The sequence below is a fragment of the Mauremys mutica genome, chromosome 14 (assembly GCF_020497125.1).
Source record: "Mauremys mutica isolate MM-2020 ecotype Southern chromosome 14, ASM2049712v1, whole genome shotgun sequence".
In the NCBI taxonomy this organism is placed as follows: Eukaryota; Metazoa; Chordata; order Testudines; family Geoemydidae; genus Mauremys; species Mauremys mutica.
Genome location: NC_059085.1, coordinates 24,377,301 through 24,397,870, shown reverse-complemented (window position 1 = coordinate 24,397,870; position 20,570 = coordinate 24,377,301). Strand labels below are relative to the sequence as shown.

Here is a 20,570-nt window from a genome sequence, read left to right as displayed (position 1 = left end):
TTGTCTTTCTGGTCCTGCAGCTCTTGCACCCACTTTAGTGTAGGTGTAGTCAGCTGGCTCTAGTCCTCCTTACTTTAGTTCACAGTTTGTTTGTGTCACCATTCCAACATCGTGTACACTGTGCAGTGCTCTTCCGAAAGCACTGCCGGGGGTCAGTTGCCGAGCTGCAGAACTCAACGTCTGGCAACACTTCCCCTGCTGCAAAATGGGGCATTTGCACTGGAGCTGGAGGGGCAGGAACCCCCTCAGCAAGAGTAGTGTCACTGCAGAGCAGCCACCAGCAAGTGCAGCAGGAAGATCTCCCCCAAAAACCAAACCTGGATACTTTCTCCCTCAAGGTCAGTATTTGTGATTAACATAGGCCCTCGCCATGTTCAGTTGTCATGCAATTAACACACACAACCTGCACATTGCCACTCTCCCTTCTTTAAAACTCCATAATCAAGCCAGCAGTAGGATTTATTTAATTCCAAAACAGGAAGCTCTTTCTCAATGGAGCAGTCATAGGATCAGGCCAAAACAAAACGAACAAACAGCTAGTCACGTTAAAAATCCAGGTGGTATTGTATTGTATTAGTACAAACCCTGCTGTAATGCCTGTGTGTTCATAGGGCTGGGAGCCAGGAATCCCCGGGCCCTGGACACCCACCCTTTCTGTGGTCTTGGCCAAGTCACAACTAGCTGGTCAGACAATTAAAAGAAACAAACGTTTTATGAAACTTCCTGCCCAGCAATGGCTGCAATCCTCTCTGCTTGTAATACTTACCCAAATAAGTGCGATGCTAGGGCTACTCGGCCTGAACAGTCTCCTCCTTGCTGCCACTGGTGGTAGTGATCATGGGAGACCCAGTGTGAGCATGGCTCCTGGAGTTTTGTGCACTGTGTATCTGAAACTCTTGTCTACACTAATGTGCCTACTGCTGGTGGTGAATCAGTGTTAGCAGCAATTTTGTAGAAAATTTAGTGAGAAATTTTGTAGAAAAAAGCCAAAAAAGGCCTAGCGTAGATAAGCACTCATCGCATGCATAGAGCTCTCCAATGCAAAGTATATTTCAACCCCAGAATCTTGTTTAGATTCACAGAAAGATTAGTGACTGAGACACTAAATCATCAGCCCTTTCCTTAGTGTCTTACTGTTTATTTTCTACCCACTAACTTTTATTCTCACCAGCCTCGTGAGGGGGGACGGGATGGGACAGGGAAGGGCAGAATAGGTGGATTGTTTCAGCATTCTGGGAAAGGGCATGCACTGCAGTACACATTTTACAAGCAGCTGGGTTCTAGGTCAGTTCATTGCTGCAGTTTAGAGAGGGAACTTTTCTGAATCAAAGACATCTGTTAAGTATAAGCCCCTTTCACCACAGAGTAAATCAATCCATACAGTGATTAGGTCCCATTAACTGCAGCACATGTCTATATATGGGAGGAAGGAAAGCTGATCTCAGAGGGGAAAAAAAATTTAAAAAAACTGGACTCTCTTTCTGGAGTCAGTTATTAAGGAGTCAGCTGAAGGCACTGGGATTTTCGCCTGATGAGGGCATACATCAGGCCTTACATTAGGCAAGTTTGGAGCTTCTGTTCTGGGCTTTCATATTTGTAATTACTTATTTTTGTTAAGGTCCTATTTTGTTTGTGAAGCCTATACGCACTTGTGGGAGGGAGGCTTTATAAATGCACTTGCCACTGTTCATAATTATGAACTAGAATTTGAAGAGGGATGGAAAAAATAGGACTCAATGTTCTTTAGTACTCTACAAACCAGAAACATGTGTTTTGGTCATGAGGTTTCTTGGCCCTTTCTGCACTATCTCCTCCCACACCGGAAAACACCACTTCAATTACTGCAGGGGATGGCAAGAGTCTTGGGAAAACTTAGTCTGCCGAGAAAGAATGGAATAAACAGAAAGGAAGCCGCAGACTTGGATATTTTTCAGTAATATTCACTTTCAAGTAGTAAATAGAAAACCCAAATGTTCAGTACATGACTGAAGAGTTGCTGCTGAATTCATCCTAGACTGGATGTGTTTAGATCAAAGCATATGACCCAGTGCTTGTTTTTTTGTTAAATAACAGCTCATTTACTTTGTCACTTTTTCTCCCCTCGGCCATATCTTTATTGACAATCGGTTGAATAATATGAACTGGCTGGACATTGGCATTATATAAAAAAGGAAAAAATAAAATCCATGAGAATAATTACTTTGAACTAATAAAAAAACCCAACCTGGTCATTTGGCATGCAATGCAGTGTTTAGATAGACTGGAGTATGGTAAAGAAAAATGTATGTTGAAAATTACTTTTAACTAAATTCCTGCTCAAGAGTATAAAATACACAATATAAAATACACAAAAAAGGTAGCAACTGAGCTTTTGTTGTACAGTTATTTGCTGCAATACAATTGCTGCTGTCTAATTTTCACTGATAGTAAATGGTTTTAGTTACACATGATACCATGAAAGGCTATTTGAATAGACACAGTCTCTCTCACTTGAGATTAACTTTAATGTCAAAGTTCAAGTCTAATTAAGCAGATAATTTTATCCCCTGAACCTGAAAACACTCACATGTGCATAACTCTGAAGTCAGCAGGACTGTTCACGCCTGAAGTTATGCAACATACGTTTACAGCAAAGGCTGGGGGCCTTAATGAGCAAGTGAGTCACTGGGCATTGAGCACGTTCAGCACCTCATAGAATCCGACCTTAGTTTTGACCATCCACCCACCCCTTCACCACCTCTTGCACTAGCTCTCCCACCCTGTGCTACATCACCCACCCGGCTGGGGTTCTTACATCCCTGGGGCAGTGGAATAGAAATCTGGCTGCGTTACTGATTTTGAGACCTGGAAATAGGCATGTGAGGGGCAGGAGTGGGGTGATTCTGCTGAGTTGAGCCAGCCTCTTCTTTTTCACCTCACCCCTAATATAAACCTTAACTCTCCCGTTCCCTTCTGTCATCACAATGGCTGTTCTCTGGCTGGGAGGGAGGACTTCTCCAGTGCTGTGCTAATGATGCTCATGAGAAGTCAGCAGGTTTCACCTCAGAGCCACACAAGACTTCCCTGTTCCTGAGATCACCATTTCCCCAGGGCTCCCCGCTTCAGGCAGCTTGGGGAGCAAGAGGCAGTCAAAGTCTAACCCAGGTCTCCTGCTGGTTATTTTTCAGTATCTTACCATACTGAGGTCAAAGGGCACTAGCCCAGGTTTCCATGTACTTCAGATTTCTAGTTCTATCATTTTATATGTATGTAGTGCTCATGACACATCCCAGCCTTGGAGGCGAAGTCCTGTCTTCCCTACAGAGGAGGTACAGCACAGGCCGTAGCAGCACAAGGTACCCCATCAATGGGCCTCTACTATCCCCAAAAGGGTCCACCCCCAGGTGAGTAGCATATTTGAGACATAACAATAATACTTAGCTCTTGTACAGAGATCAGTAGATCTCAAAGCTCTTAGCAAAAAATGTCATTAGCCCCATTTTACAAATAGGGAAACTGAGTCACAGAGGGGGGAAGTGACTTGCCCATGGTCACCCAGCAGGTCAATGGCAGAGCAGGGAACACAACCTTGGTTTACTGGTTCCCAGTCCAGTGCTCTGCCCACTATACCACCTGGTCTTGATGTAGGCCATGCCCTGCGAGAGTAATATGACACAATACTAGTTCTCTTAAATCACTAGAGACTGACTTAATCAGGAAAACACATGAAAGTAAACAAGATAAAGAGGGGCTACATTTCACCCTCTAATGTACGCTCACCACTGAAAACACAGGGTTATGCGCGGATCAGAAGTCGGAATTTGGCTCCTCAGGCTTTAAGTCAAGGGTAAGAAGGTCAACTATGGAAAGACGACCAAGATACTTCGGAGGCATAAAACTCTGCGTCTCCCGGCCACCGTTCCACTTTGTCATCATCAGATTTATCACTGTCTTCACCACTAGATGGTTCATAACCAGTCATGGAAGAGTCAATCTGCTCTGGCTGCCTCAGGTCAACTTCTGCTTCCTTCTTCTTTTCTGCCATCAACTGCCTGTAGCACAGGCTACAGACCCTCAGCGGCTTGGGGGACAGGCGCGGCATCAGAAACCTCTGTCTGGAGCAGTCCCCACACACAACGAAGCCACACTTCCGACAGTGATGTCTGCGAGTGAGCGTGGAGAACTTGGTCTGCGTGCAGCGCATGCAGATATCAGTGGCTTTGTCGGGTATCCAAGGGGCAGCATGCTCCGTGGAGGGCTGCCTGCCTGTCTTTGTCAGCAGATGCCTAATGCATTCTTCAAGGTGACTGAGCCATTCTTTCCTTTCTGTGAGGGAGGCTGCAGAAACAACAAAGGACTTCTTCGAAGTTTTAATCATCCATCGGTTCTTCATTTGTAAGGTATCCGGCAGCGTCTCTAAGGTGACATCTTCGAGAGGTATGATGTGCTGGGAGTTGTACTTCCTTTTGTTTATCACTATGCTCCCATACACAAGGATGTCATTGAAAAGAAAGAATACCCGAGGCTTGGGCTTCTTACGGCATTCTTTGGTCAAAATTCCTTCACCCAAAAGGACCCTTCCTGGCACAGCTAAGGGTTGTCCAGATGCCCCAAAGCAGTTTTCCACGGAAGCAATGCGTTGGCTGTTAATTTCAGTGTTAACCAGATGGTCCACCATCTCCTTCATTCACCCTAGAGCAGGGGGGGAGGAAATAAAGTTATAAAAATGTGTTCAGCAAACAATTGTATCAATCCTAGCTTCCAAACTGAACAGCAAATTTAAACAGCAGTAAGTAGCTTTTCAAAGAGCCAGGACATGAGTTTAAGTTTTCTGGGTGGCACTACCCAGCAATAATTTATCAAAGCACTCTTCAAATTAAAAAGTAAAACCCACTCAAGTGTCTTATATATTTTGTAGCAGGCTGATATTGCCCATCTCAGGAATCAGAATTCAGTTACCCAACCCTCTTATATCACACACTGGAAAAGGTATAAAACTCCCTACTGTGGACACAGTTATACCAGGATAAAAAAGTGCTTATACCAGTGTAGCTTATTCCCATTCATAGATTCCAAAGCCAGAAGGGCGCGGTGGCCGTAAGAGCCCCCTCAATGCCCACTGGCAAAGGGTTCACTGCCCATGTAACAGCAACTTGTATCGAGCCTGCCAAACTCACCACGCTTAGCTCATTGCTCTCATGATACTTATCTGAAAAGAATGTTGTGTAAGAGATCAAAGGAAAGCCAGTGACACACTGGTCATTAATATCATTGTGCAATGTATGTGTTAACACTTTAAAACAAAATCAGTAAGTATCCATGATTTGCTATACAGTCTGTAACAAAGCAAACGGGAAAAAAACAGGTTTTCTTCCAGATAATTCTCTTCCCTCCTGTCTCCGTTATCTAATGTAAATTGCATAGCTGGTGTGCAACATCAGCTGAGCCAACAGGCTGCAGTGTATTCGATCTCTTTGAGACAGCAGACTTGGTAATTTCTGTTAGTGTCCAGGGACAGGGACTGGATACTGCAAAGGGGGTTCAGGAACTGGGAGCACCAAGTGCTCCCTGCTAGGCAAAATAAGGGTAGGGAGAGTCCTAAGGAGTTTGCTTGGCTGGCTGGGAGTTGTCACAGGGTTTAGCACCAACAAAGCCTTCTTTTCTAACAGCCAATCTTCATTTTAAAATGGTCAATGCTGGAGAATCCACCATGACCCTAGGTACATTGTTCCAGTGGTTATTACTCTCACTGTTTAAAAAAAAAAAAAGTACCACTTATTTGCAGTCTGAATTTGTCTAGCTTCAACTTCCAGCCACTGGATTAAGTTATATCTTTCTCTGCTAGATTGAAGAGCCAATTATTAAATATTTGTTCCTCATGTAGGTGCTAATGGACTGTAATCAAGTCACCTCTTAACCTTCTCTTTGTTAAGCTAAATGGACTGAGATGCTTGAGTCTATTACTATAAAGCATGTTTTCTAATCCTCTGATTATTCTCATGGCTCTTCTCTGAACCCTTTCCAATTTATCAACATCCTGCTTGAATTGTGGGCACCAGAACTGGACAGTATTCCAGCAGCAGTTGCACTCATGCCAAATACAGAAGTAAAATAACCTCTCTGCTCCTTCACAAGATTCTCCAGTTTATGCACCCCAGCAGTGCATTAGCTCTTTTGGCCAAAGCATCACAGCAGCCGCGCGCATGTTCAGCTTATTATCCATCACAACCTCCTAACCCTTTTTCAGAATCACCACTTCCCAGGATAGAATCCCCCCATCCTGGAAGCATGAACTACATTCTTTGTTCCTGGATGTACAAGTTTACATTTGACCCTATTAAAATGCATATTGTTTGCACCTAGTTTTCCCAAGAGCTCCAGATTGCTCTGATCAGTGACTTTTCCTCTTCATTATTTACCACATCCCCCAATTCTTGTGTCCTGTTCAAACTTTATCTGTGATGATTTTATGTTTTCTTCCAGGTCATTGATAAAAATGCTAAATAGCATAGGGCCAAGAACCTATCCCTGTGGGACCCCACTGGAAACACACCAGCTTGAGGAAGAGTCCGCATTCATTTAAAATGACATGTTGAGATCAACCAGTTGGCCAGGCTTTAATCCATTTAATGTGCATCATATTTAGTGTTTGGTTGTTTTTGTTTTTTTTTTAAATCATCAAAATGTCATATGGTACTAAGTCAAAAACACCTTACGGAGTTCTAAGTATATTACATCAACACTATTACCTTTGCCAACCAAACTTGTAATCTCATCAAAATAAGATAAAATTAGTTTGACTAGATCTATTTTCCATAAACCCAGATTGATTTGAATTAATTGCATTACTGCCCTTCAATTCCTTACTAACAGAGTCCCATATCAAGCTGCTCCATTATCTTGCCCAGCATCAATGTCAGACTGACAAGCCTATAATTACCCTGTTTTGATCCTTTTAAAAAATTGGCACAACAATAGTTTTTTCTAATTCCCAAGTGCTCTGGATTATTGAAAAAAAATCAACATTAATGGTCCATTGAACTCCTCAGCCAGTTTTAAAACTCTTGGATACAAGTTTTCTGGACCTGCTGTTTAAAAATGTCTAACTTCGGTAGCTTCTGATGAGCATCCTCCAGAGATACTAGTGGAATGGAAAGAGTGTTATCACTATATGATGAGACTGCATCAAGCTCCCCCCTCAAAATACATAACGGAAATATTTACTGAAGAAGAGGAATTAGCTATACTGCTCTAAGGCACCTCTAAGGCACTGGCAAAACTGCACCCACATTAGGTGTTGTCCCAGGATAACTATATCGGTGTTAAAAAAAAAAACCCCACACCCCTAACCAACAATTACATTGATACAAAAACTGTGTGGAGATCAGTCCATAGAAGTCAATACAATCTTACAATGCCTTTCCTTTTTCTTTTTTAAATGTCACTCATGAAAGGTGCTTGACAGACAGGCATAAAAACTAGAGCTCTGTACAGCAGGGCTGGCTCTGGCAACGCGCCCATCACTGCACAGGGTTGCCTTTGCAGGTGTGTCCATACTAGCAATTTTTTTTAACCTGTTATAAGCAACTGGTCCAGCTGTAGTAAGTACTAGTGTAAACAGAGTGCAATTGTTTTTACCACCACCTTCACTAGCATTTATTGGTGCTAACACCACTGCAGCCGCACTCCCTGCTATTAATGGGTGGAAAGGCTGCTAGTGCAGCGATCTAAGTGGTGAAAGGGCAGTGCAGTCTCCACACCCACTCAATTCTTGGCCTCTCTGATGAGGCTACCAACTAAGGCTCCATAGACACTTTCCTCTAGGAGGGGTGGCCAACCTGTGGCTCTTCAGAAGTTAATATGCGGCTCCTTGTATAGCCACCAATTCTGGGGCTGGAGCTACCGGAGCCAACTTTCCAATGTGCTGGGGGGTGCTCACTGCTCAACCCCTGGCTCTGCTGCAGGCCCCACCCCCACTCCACCCCTTCCCTTGAGCCTGCAGTGCCTCCTCCCCAGCCTCCTGCACACCAAGAAACAGCTGATTGGGAGGTGCAGGGAGGGAGCGGGAGGCAGGGCTGCCAGTGGGCGGGAGGCAGAGGAGTTCATGGGGCTGCTGACATATTACTGTGACTCTCTGGCAATGTCCATTGGTAAATTCTGGCTCTTCCTCAGGCTCAATGAAACAATTAATTGAATTCAAGGATACCACTCACCACCCAAATGGTAACAGCTCTGATCACTGCAAACCCAGGCTGGAACCGAACCAGAATTCCAATTCTCTGAGTAGCCCCTGTGATCCTCCTCTTATTAGATTCACCCCAAACAACCCTGCCCACGCAACCCAACCCCTGCATTTATCACACCAAGTGCTCCTTTTGTTATTTGTGTTTCCAGTTACAAGACACGTCATTCTGAAAACATTCTGAGTAGTATTAAAGGAACTAGATCACAGCATACTCATTCCTCCCTCTCACCTCCACAGCACTGCTCTCCTGTTCAACATTTTTTTTAATTTTAAAAGTACCAGGTTAAGTGATGTGAAAGTGACTCCTTTAAGTCCCTAATTTGGGGTCAATTAAATACTTTCACGCTCATGCCATAAAATCTTCCTCCACTTACATATTTAAAATGCTGTTTATGTTACTGGTATTGGCCCCAAGACTGTGTCTAGATGTAATAATCCACAAGAAACTTTGTAAGAAACTGAATCACTTCCTTTTAGACAGCGGCAGCTCAGAGTTCACAGGGGATGTGCACAGGTCCTTGTTTCTGTTAACATTTCTTATAACGGCTAATATATAACTACTTGTTATCTCAAAAACGTAGGTTTCAAAAGATCTAAAAGCCACACGGTGCTTAGACTTCTTGGCGTCAGTGATGGATAACTACATGGAGAAAATTCTAGACAGACAATTTACATTCACAGAAGCATTTTTCATCTCAACACACCCTTTCAGGGTAGCGATAGGGAAAGCACAACCACCCCCAGAGTAGTAGCTTAAACGTCATACAGTGACGCTAAGCAGTTTCTAAAAGCAGCAGCAGCCGCCAGTTAAAATTACTGGAGACAATGAATTAAGTTCCCCGGTTTAGATTGTGGCCAGGGGGCTGCTATTAATAACCATATAGTTTACAGGAAGCGTAGGGCCAAGTTTTCAAAACAGCTCAGCTCCCAGTTAGGAACCTAGATGAAGTGGCCGTATTTGCCAAGCACCTACCAGTTGCCATGAAGTAAAATGGGCACTCTTGGGTGCTGAATCTGGCTGACCACAGATGATCAGGACCATGTCTTGAGCAGACATGTAAATACAGTGCCTTCAGCAGCAAGGTGCCCCAAATGCCATACTGGGCATTGTCTCTGTATGGATTCAGAGGGAAAGCCAACATTTTCTTCCTAATAAATGATGGAACCACAATAGCTACCTTTTGCGTGTTGCTGGGATCATGTCCCACACAGGCATGATGAGCCAAATGCAAGCTATGAGCAACCAAAAAAGGACAAACCCATGACCGCCCTTGAATTTGGAGAAGGCTCTAATGACCCTCTGACTCACTTCTGTTGGGATGTACAGTATTTTTCAAGGCTTTGAGACAGAGTAGATTTGATGGATTCACACTGCATTAAGCACATCTATTCATCAATGTGTAGTGTGGTCAAAATCCAATTGCAACCTCTACCACACACTGATGAATGAGGGAGAGTAGCACAAAAATAGCAGAGATTTTATTCACTCCTCTTCTAAAGGTCACAGGAAAAATCTGTCTGACGTTGGAAAATTTCTCTGAAAAATAAAATATTAGCAGACCACGACTTCTACTCTGTGAAGTACAAACTGAGGAAAAAGAAAAAGCAGTAATTGTGTCAGGGATGTTTAATGGGATACAAATGCCTCCAGGCCCATCCCACTAAGAACACAGCTGAAACTCCACACCCATCTACTCCACCCCCACATAACACAGCTGTGCACCCAGTCCCATATCAGATTGTTGCTGGAGGCAGCCTTTCCTAGTCATTTCAAGGTGGTGCTCAGGAGCGATATCAGAATGAGACTTACATGCACCTTATGCCAGAAGGCCAAAGGGAGCAACTAGATCTACATTTTCTGAAGTAATGTTCTAGTGACTTTTCCCTTTAAATAAAAATATTTTGAATGTTGCATTATGGGAATAACTGTCTTCCCTTTGTGTTGGGGAGAGTGGAGAGACAGGCTCAGTGTCACCACTTCGCTGGTCGGAGCAAATGAGACTCCTCCAGCCGGAGGCGGTTTTCCTGCAGGCATGGCAAAGCCAGGATTTAACTTCTGCACTTCCCATTACGACGAGTCTACAACCTGCAAACATTTTTCTCCCTCCTGCCTACACAGACATTGCACAATAAATGGATTGTGCACAGAGGGTACAGCACGGCCCTCGGATAAACACCATGTACACTAATTTTCCAGATCTGGAGTCTTGACTACTTTTGGACACGTACAAGAAAACCTTAGGAGAGGAGCTTTGAGCACAAAGGAGATAAGGAAGACAACGATACGCAGCCAAAAGAGAAATAATAGAGGAGAGATTGAAACAAGGGCAGATTGGTGTGGGGGAATTCAGGGTGTAAGAAAATACTGCAGATAATTTTGGGATAATCAGTGCAGAATTGGATAGGTTTTACACAGAATCTTGATCCTGCTTATGGCAATCTCACTGCATGGTAGTACAAGAGCTTGACTCCTGGGTTCTATTCCCAGCTCTGCTACTGACTCACCATGTGATCACCTCCTCTCTTTCCCACGTTACTTATCTGTACAATGGGTAAAATAAGCCTTAGCTCTCGCAGAGGGGCTCTGCGAGGCTATTAGGGTATAAAGTGCTTTAAGAAGGGTTGAGTATGTGTAGTGTGTTTAGCATCTAAAGGTGGAGCAGGGTTCAGGACAATGCCCTGGTGAGAATGCCACCATGCCCCCTTCTTTCCCAGATGTTGACGGGTTGGTTGGCTTCTCATTAGGCATTGGTACTGGACAGTGGAACTCCAACCTTCCATATTAGTCTGTGATTTTTAGGGTAATCCTCTATTTTAGAAGAATGGTAAAGTTTTGTAGTGATTGGATAGTCAGGAAAGAGAGAGAGGGAGAATTCTATATACTTCCTACACTTCTAAATAAACTGACCACGTAATCCCAGATTAAGGATATGCCGCCAAAAGACACAGGGTAAAATTTTCATAAGCACCTTACTGCAAGTCAGTGGGACTTAGGCTCCTAAATCATTTAGGACAATTTTTAACTTTCATGCTTATTTTGGCTCTTAGGCAGCACAGAACACTTGCAAATTTTGTTACAGCAGAACAATGGGGCAAACAGACTGGGTGTAAACATCCTTTCCACTCTCAAATGAGAGAGAAACTAAGGGAACTACCGGTCTAGATTATATTATTGTACCCCAGTACCCTAACCTGTTACTTTTTTGAAAGTAGAACCATTAATTACCCGAGGAAAGAAAAAAAAATCCTCCAAACCACTGCTTGTTAGTGTGTTGCCAGTATGGGGTCAGATGGGCAAAACAGTTTTATTACACATCCCTGCTATCCCATGATCCCACCCATGGATTTCTGCTTCTATGGTAAAATTTGCTCTGATTTAATCAGTTCAAAAAGATAAGAAAAGTTCACTTCCCACCTTATTCCCCAAGGAATAAATGGCTTATGAAAGTGAGTGTGTACTTCTCAGATAAACTGTAAATTACCATCAGGCTGCAAAACCAATTTTACTTTAATAACACTGTGATTCATTTAAAATGTTATTTAGTTTTCTGTACAAATGGAAGGCACTGCATGAATTTAGGGCTTTTTTTTACTGGTAAATAAAACAGACCTGGGAATATGCAATATTGTATTTTTTTTCCTCCCACCAATGAAATGAGACACCATAATTTAGGAATAATAAAGTAATAAGCAAATTAAAAACTCAGGATGTAATTCCTGATCCAGACTATTAAATTGGGAAAATATGTTATTTTTGTTCTGCTTGTATCAAAGTTTGTTACAATGGCTCAGAGGAATCATAGTAGTTATTAAAATAAATGCTATGGAGCTAGTTAAATCACTACAGTGTATTTACCAATAATCAGTAAAAAGTGGACATGTACATACATACGTACACACAGGTGCCAGTTGTGATGGCGGGTTTGTGTGATGTGGTCACCAGTCCATCAACTCATTACAAATAGCCAGAGAGTAAAAACTTTCTCTCGTTACAGAACAGGGCCCAATTTGGCCTGCTGCAACTGATGGGAATAGCCATGTGAGAGAAGTAGTGCGTACACACAGATCTGTAGGAGGAAGGAAAGGAAAGAAACGGAACGAAGGCACAGCCACAGCAAGAGAGGGGTAGTAAGTGGGGATGGTCGCATACTATTCTAGTTTCCCTGGCATTTGACAAACACTGTTTTTGTGGTATTCAACTTGCTCTACAGCTAGTTAATATATTATTAGTTAATGAAATACACTGAACTCTTTGTTTCCACTGTTCGATCATTTGGAGTAGAAAGTTATGTATTAAAAAATTAAGTAGTTGATTAACAACATGACAATTAAACACAGTGCACAGCTGTTTCAGTCCTTTAAACTGAAAGGGAGCATGGCTTTGGGGAATGCTGCCTGAGGAACAGTATGCAGCACAGGTATTTTTCACCCTGGTTAAAAATGTTGAGCACATTTTTCAAGGCTATATATACACAAATGACTTATGCAACCTTTAAGTGTTAACCACAGAGGCCTGGTGGGTTTCCTATGGAGAAGTAGAAGCATCAGCAGTGGCACCTCCCCCCCTGTGCTGTAACAGCTGTGAGTGGAGTCCATGAGAGTAACCACACATCCACTGTCCATTCAGAAACCTCCATGTCATCATTGATATCCTTCCAATAAAAGAGACCTGGGGATGTTTCCCTCTGGAACCCTTCAATAGAACACCAGCTGGAATCAGGCCATCTTGGCCTGTGATCTTGTCACTAGCTAATATGACTTCAGCGGATGAAGGTATAAGTACCTTCACAGGGAGAAAATACTGGGGACTAAAGGACTCTATCTTAGTGGAAAAAGGCATATCAAGAATGAATGGCTGGAACGTAAAGCCAGACAAGTTCAAATAAGAAATAAGGCACATGTTTTTAACAGTGAGGTGATCAACTGCTAGACCAGAACAAAGCACGAAGGGGTAGGGGTGGCGTCTCTCTCCATTTCTTGACATCTTCAAATCAAGCCTGGATCCGTTTCTGGAAGATACACTTTAGTCAGACACAAGTTATTGGGCTCAATACAGAAGTAACTGGGTAAAGTTCTATGGCCTATGTGGTATATAGGAGATCAGACTAGACAATCTAATGGCCCCTTCTGGCCTTAAAAATCTAATCAGTTCTCTGAGGCGTCTTTTCTATGTAACACCAAGGTGCTGCAGGAAGTGTTGCTAGTAACCAGTAGTTAGCACTCTTCTCTTTCATCTTGGTGTTAATCAAAATGCCCCAGGATGGTCTTACAAACCACCAAGTCGCTAGAGGTGCACACTCTGCAAGAGTAGAGAAATGCAGGGGCATAACTGCTTGTGAAAAAGTAATGTTAATTGTTGACACAGATCAGTTGTTCACGAATACAAACAGAAAGCTGGAGTCCATTTGCATGAACAAATACACAGTTTGCTTGTGTAAACCCAGCAACTGTGCTGGCAAATCAAGCACACAGCTGTTTTTGAAAAAAATAAATCAGAATATATCTCTAGATGTTGCAATTAAACAGTTTCCTGATTTCACATCAAAGCATTTCAAACTATATTGGTTCAGTTATAATACTGATTTCCTGAGTTCCACACAGACTCTGCTCTCCTGGCACCTGAAAGCTGTCTATGCAGGTCACAATACCACATAAAATGCATGATGCATAATTCCTTAGATGGAAAAAAGTTACAAAATTTGCAATCGATATTGAAACATGGTCATATATTTTAGCGGGACTAAGCCTATTTTTCCAAAAGAAAAAAAAAAGTAAATACTTAGCATATATATAGCTCTTGTTAATCCAGCATCTTAAAGTGCCTTACAAACATGGGAATTAGGTGAGTATTACTATACCATTTTACAGATGAGTACATTACTGCTAATCATATACATTAAGAAAAGAGATTAGAAACAGTGCAATCACATTACAGAGGCGTTATAGAAGGCTTATTACTACTGTTATTATGATTCAGTATTTGTAAAGCACCAACAACATGCTCAGTGTTGTAGAAGACACAAATACAAAGAGTTTATAGTCTAACGGATAGTGAGAAGAAACAAAGGAAGTCCCAGGAGCTATGATGGACTAAATCATATCCTGAAGGATTCTTGAGCATTTACTGTTCTGAATTTTCTCTGCTAAACAGGGTTTAAAATGTGCTCTGTGCCTCATATTACTGGATCTTATGACTAATGGGTTCAGTAGTAAACATTCATGTTTGTAGGACACAGATTTCCAAACATGTTGCTCAATCCAAACATTTCTAAACTGACTCAGAGGAAGGGTGACTCTGGACTGGGAAGATTTCTGTGTGGCCTTGTACCAAGCTCTGAGGGCCCAGTCCTGTCACCCTCACTCACAGCAAGTAGTATCTTACTATGCAAGCAGTCTCACTGACTTCAGCTGAACTTTTTTGTGGTGCAGGGTGTAACACTGAATCACAGAGAATGTGAGCCAGACCCATCGCTATACATTGGGGATAATACTACTTACCTACCTCACCAGGTTGTGAGACAAAAATGTATTAACGTTTACAAGGTGCTCAGATTCTCGGGTGACTGGGACAAAGAGAAGTACCCGTATAAATAGACCCGAGCCCTCTCCCAGTGGGAGCCAGCCAGTGAGTACAACCATGTCAGCCACGCAGCTCCACGGACTTAACCCCTGCTACCTGTTTCTCACTATCTAAGCGCTGGGCGCTCCCAGGTGAAATGCAGCCCAGGCGCGATCCTGGCTTGGCTCTGGCGGGGACACGTGAAAGTCAGCTGGGGTGCGGTGAAGTTCCTGCTGTTTGCGACTCAGCGCCAGCTGCGGGGGGGGAGCTGAGACGGGCTGGGGTCCTGCCGCCGGCAGCGAACGCCTCTCCCCCTGCACACGGTCCGGCGCTGGAGCCACCCGCCCCTGCAAGTTTTACCTTGTGCTTTTCCCAGCCGGATCCCCTGCCTCGCCACCCGTCCCGCGGCCGCCAGGGGCTTCGCGGACTCCGCAGATCCCCGCTCCCGCGCGCGGCTGCGGCTGCGGCTGCTGCGCTCCGGCTGCCCGCGCACCGCCCTGGAACGCACCGCAACATTCCTCGCCGCTGCTCCGGAGGAGGGGAAGGCGCTCGGCCAATCAGCGCGCGGAAGCCGGAACAGGACCGTCCGGTTCTGGAACGCTCCGACTCAGCATTCCGCTCTGACCACGCCCCTCTGGGGGACCTCGGCCAATCGCAAAGCCAGAGAGAGCCCGGCCAGCGGGCGGAATGGACGCTGGGGGGGCGAGCGGGGCCGTAGGGTCCCCAGCCGGCGAGCTCGGGGCCCGGGCCCCTGTGGAATAGGGGAGGTGGGAGGCGAGGGGGACGGGGGCAGCCAGCAGGGGCTGAGGGGAGGATCCGGCTGCTGGCGGTGAGGCAGGACAGGCACCCTGCACCCAGCCGCTGTGGGGAGCGGGAGCAGGAGGAGTCATCACGGTACCAGCTGGGGAGCAAGGGAGCCTCCAGCCGCGGAGAGAAGGGACGTTGGGACACCAGCTCTCCCGAGGGACTTAGGGAGAGGAGCAGTTTGTGGGAAGTTTTCGGTGTCGGCGCAGACCCTGCCGGAGCCTTTCTCCGTGCCACAGGGTGTGTGGGAGATGGGGGAAATCAGGGCCTGACTTGCTGAGGCTCAGGGAGGAGGAGGAGAAGTGGTTCAGTGCCTGAAGTATGTAGACGATCTGGAACGACATAAATTCCAAAGGCTTGGAGAAGTTTGTTGTGGGGTTGGGCGCTATTTTAGTGTATGGATGCAGTAAAAATAATGTCGTCTTGTATCTCTCGTCTCTTCTGTCTTGCTCTCAACCTCATGGATGAAATCCTGACCCCTTTATAGTCAATGGGAATTTTGCCAGAGGGCACGAATCTCACCCTTTTTGTTTCTCCTTGTTTCAGTGATTCCCCTTACCACAGTCTGACCTGATCTCTTTCTCCAGCGCACCACCAGCCTGTGAGTGCTTTTGTGGATGGTGCACTTCGTGCTCCTGTTTACACTCCTGAAGCACACAACGGCAGTGATGGGAGTTGAATGGTGTTCAGAAGGCCCCTCCCCATGAGAAAGTTTTCAGGCAATGCTCCTCTGAATGGAGCTTGTGGTTTTAGGTACAGGAAGTTCTTAGGGTGACCAGATGTCCTGATTTTATAGGGACAGTACCAATATTTGGGGCTTTTTCTTATATAGGCTCCTATTACCTACCACCTCCTGCCCCGACTTGTCACACTTGCTATCTGGTCACCCTAGAAGTTCTCCCATACTGACAATGATCTAATACAGAACTGTACATGTTCAGCACCTCTGAAAACCACCCCCCTTTAAGGTTTCTCAGTTGAGCACTCAGAAATGGAGGCATACAAAGCTAATGAAAGCATTTGAAAATTTAGATTTACTGTGGTGACTCTGCATAACCTCCATTAGAGTTATACGAGCCTGCACTGTTCTATAATTCAGAGCCTTGCTCGCTTTCCCAATTTTTAATGAGAACTGATGGATCTCTCAAGATATTAAATGTTTCTTGTACAAGTTTTAGTTTTCTTTGGTAAGAAGAATATGGAAATAGCTCTATATATTTTAAAGCTAAAACATCTGTGTAATCATGGGAACTTAAAAGGTCATTTTTTGTCTGTCAGCCCTTACATCTTGATACTGTTCTTCATACTTCATAGGTGTTTCTGAGTGCTGAAAGTGGACTGACTAACTGTGGGTACAAATGGTACACCATTCCTGACATCTTTACTCATGCACATAGCCCCACTGAAGTTTTGTGAGTGAGCATTGCTGGAATGGACCTTTGAAGGACAAATATATTTTTGAAAAATTGGGAGAGGGAAGCCGGCTCAGTTTACAGCAGCACAGAGTAGGCATCAATGTTGAGCTCAGTTTTTCACTCTCAGAGTTTTATTCCAAGATTCATTTTTCTTTGCGGCTGGTGAAGGACATTAGGGTGCAGTCCAAATACACCAGAGAAAGAGGAGCCCTGAAAAGGCAGACTTCTCTAAACCACAGTTTGTGGGAAACTGATGTATTCCTCTCTCGCCAGCCTTTTTACTGGAAATGAGTGTAAATTATTGGGAATTGTTTGATGTTAAACCCCAATAAAAACAATCTCAGAGTTTAACTGCCTTCACAATGATACCACAGAATTGGAAAAATCTCCATGTCTTACAATTTAATACTTAGCTCAGTGCTGTTTGCATAACACTTGCAGTCAGATATGCAAAGGTTGCAGCAGGCAGAAATCGGTGCACTGACTAATATATCAAAAGCAGTCCTAGGACTCTGTGTAATTCAGGTGTAGGCAGTAATAGTTTATAAGCCTTTCTTTCTCCAGGTGTTAAGCTCACTTTGAATCCATTGCTAACTTCTCCTATTCATATCCTTTATCCCAACGACTCAGTGTTTTGAATGACTTTTCTCTGGGATTTCTCATATTAATTGTAATATGTTCAACCCTTTTGATTTTTCTGAAGTGTGATTAAGAATGGCCAGTTGGGCTAGCCCAGTGGTTCCCAAACTTGTTCTGCCGCTTGTGTGGGGAAAGCCCCTGGCAGGCTGGGCCGGTTTGTTTACCTGCCGCGTCCGCAGGTTCAGCCAATTGCGGCTCCCACTGGCCGCGGTTTGCCGTTCCAGGCCAATGGGAGCTGCTGGAAGTGGCACAGGCTGAGGGACGTACTGGCCGCCGCTTCCAGCTGCTCCCATTGGCCTGGAGCAGCGAACTGTGGCCACTGGGAGCCCCTGATCGGCAGGGACGGCTCCAGGCACCAGCATGCCAAGCGCGTTCTTGGGGCGGCAAGCCATTGGGGGGGCTCTGCCGGTCGCCGTGAGGGAGGCAGGCAGGCTGCCTGCCGTGCTTGGGGCGTCAAAATGCCTAGAGCCGCCCCTGGTGATCGGCCAAACCTGCGGATGCGGCAGGTAAACAAACCGGCCCGGCCCACAAGGGGCTTTCCCTGCACAAGCGGCAGAACAAGTTTGGGAACCACTGGGCTAGCCCAAAGGTCCAGCTAGCCCGGTATCCTGTCTTCCAACAGTGGCCAATGCCAGGTGCCCCAGAGGGAATGAACAGAACATTCCTTGTCACCCATTCCCAGCTTCCGGAATGCAGAGGCTAGGGACACCATCTCTGCCCATCCTGGCTAATAGCCATTGATGGACCCATCCTCCATATATTTATGTTGTTCTTTTTGAACCCTGTTATAGTCTTGGCCTTCACAACATCCTCTGGCAAAGAGTTCCACAGGCTGACTGTGTGTTGTGTGAAGACATACTTTCTTTTGTTTTAAACCTGCTGCCTATTCATTTCATTTGGTGACCCCTAGTTCTTGCATTATGGGAAGGAGTAAATTATACTTCCTTATTTACTTTCTCCACACTAGTCATAATTGTGTAGACTTCTATCATATCCCCCCCTTAATCCTCTCCTTTCCAAGCTGAAAAGTCCCAGTCTTATTAATCTCTCCTCATATGGGAGCTGCTCCCAGGGGCGGCTCCAGGCCCCAGCACGCCAAGCGCGTGCTTGGGGCGGCAAGCTGCGGAGGGCGCTCTGTCGGCGTCGCGAGGGCGGCAGGCAGGCTGCCTTCCACGGCTTGCCTGCAGAGGTTCCGCTGGTCCCGCGGCTTCAGTGGACCTCCCGCAGGCAAACCGCCAGAGGCAGCCTGCCTGCCGTGCTTGGAGCAGCAAAATCCCTAGAGCCACCCCTGGCTGCTCCATACCCCTAATCATTTTTGTTTCGTTAATATTTTTAAACACTGGACTGTTGAGCAGATCTAGCACCTGGCTTGGTTGAACATTCTGTGACTTATGATTATCTTTATTTTCTCCATCCTCAGTCAAAAGTGGAACAGTTCAATCAACTGCTGTATGATGTTAGGGAGGCTGCTGTCTCTGAAAGTGTATGTCATTCCTGGTCTGTTAGCCAGTCACACTTTAAAATTGGCTTCCTTTCCTTAGTTCAACTTGGCCCGAGTGCCTCAAGTGGAAAAATAAACCCCCAGTTTTACAAAGAATCCTAAAGGCCACTTGTTAAAGGTCTGTACTTTAAGGAGCTGTACTTTTTCAAGTCCTAAAAATTAAGCACTTGTGAGACCAGTCAGAAAAGCTACAACTTGAAGTATTAGCTTTTAAAGTCCATTTACCTGTTTGTAGTAGTATCTAATCTACTGCCCATCGCATTTTTCTCCAAAAACACCGGTTTCTCAAGAGCAGAAATATCTTCAGCCCAAGTGGGTTGCAATCATTTCAAAGCAAATAAAGAAAATTGCAGCTGTTCAGGCTGAGTCAGCCAAAGGTAAACTCTGTAGGGGAGAAAAATGGCTCTTTATTATCTTCTAGTGGCAAAGTTATTACAACAGCCTGCAGGAAAAGGATTAGTCTATAATGTTAACAAAAACATCTGTTAAATCCCGAGCTAAGTGTACGTTTAACTGAGTATTTAAAAAACAACAGGCATTTTATAAAACTATTCTCAACACAATTCAGTGGAAAGACTCAACTAACATACTTAGGACTTCAGAGCCAGGAGGGTCCTAAGAACTCCAGTGGGCACTATTTTTTAATCTGCTTCATGAAACGTAACATTAGACAATGCCATATAGGTATCTGTCAATCAGGAATTCTGCAGGGTGTAGTGTGATTATAAAGGTTTTATTAGCGTGAATTTGGGATGATCATACTACTTATGAGTGGCACAGCCAACGTGGAAGTTATGCACATATCACAAACAACTGCCAATAAAACCTTTATACCACACCACCCTATCTCTTGCATGAGCCTGATCTGGCTCACACGGGACTCATTGGAAAGACTCCTATGATGAGAGCTGAATCAGTGTATTTTAGAGTTAGCAGAATCTGTATTGGGAATATTTACTGTAACCCCTTTGCTAAAAAGTCTTTGAGTCCAATTGTGCAGAGCTCACAGAAGTAATAGAGCTAATAAATGTTTAAATCACCTGCAAAATGACCTAAAATAGCTTTTCTAGACTTAAAAATATCAGTTTCCAACAGATCATTAATTCAAATAAAGAAGTCTTGATGTTCTGTCAGACACATCCAGTCCATTTGCTGGAAGTAAATTTTGACACAGGTTGACTCTGAAGTTAGCCTTTCATGGTCCTGAATAGGGGAAGGTCCCATCTTTCCTGGTGCTATTGTCCGAGTAGGTCTGGCTGATGAATCAACAATACACTCTCTTCCTCTTAAAAATGTTACTATTGTATTTCGCTCATGTACTGAGCTTTAGTCTAAGGATCTTAAAAGTGTTTTACAAACTGTAATTAAGCGTAACACAATCGGTGACCAAGGTAGATATTTTGTTCCCTTTTTTACAAATAGGTAAAC

The 20,570-nt window shown here is 44.4% G+C and overlaps 1 protein-coding gene across 5 annotated transcripts; it reads right to left on the bottom strand.

The window, feature by feature from the left end:
* Positions 1 to 2,090: 2,090 nt before the first annotated feature.
* On the bottom strand, positions 2,091 to 19,385 carry PLEKHF1 (pleckstrin homology and FYVE domain containing 1). 5 transcript variants are annotated; one of them, XM_044987752.1, is made up of 2 exons: positions 19,368 to 19,385; positions 2,091 to 4,671 (listed from the first exon to the last, which is right to left on the bottom strand). In XM_044987752.1, exon 2 carries the CDS (start codon positions 4,664 to 4,666, stop codon positions 3,836 to 3,838), a length of 831 nt encoding a protein of 276 aa, XP_044843687.1. In that variant the 5' UTR covers positions 4,667 to 4,671; positions 19,368 to 19,385; the 3' UTR covers positions 2,091 to 3,835. The 5 variants fall into 5 exon arrangements, with proteins under 5 accessions (XP_044843687.1, XP_044843684.1, XP_044843683.1 ...); XM_044987749.1 differs by lacking the exon at positions 19,368 to 19,385 and adding an exon at positions 15,292 to 15,390; XM_044987748.1 differs by lacking the exon at positions 19,368 to 19,385 and adding an exon at positions 15,144 to 15,283.
* Positions 19,386 to 20,570: the final 1,185 nt, after the last annotated feature.

Coding starts and splice junctions, on each gene's coding strand:
- PLEKHF1 (XM_044987752.1), bottom strand. CDS start 4,666: ATGAAGGAGATGGTGGACCATCTGGTTAACACTGAAATTAACAGCCAA.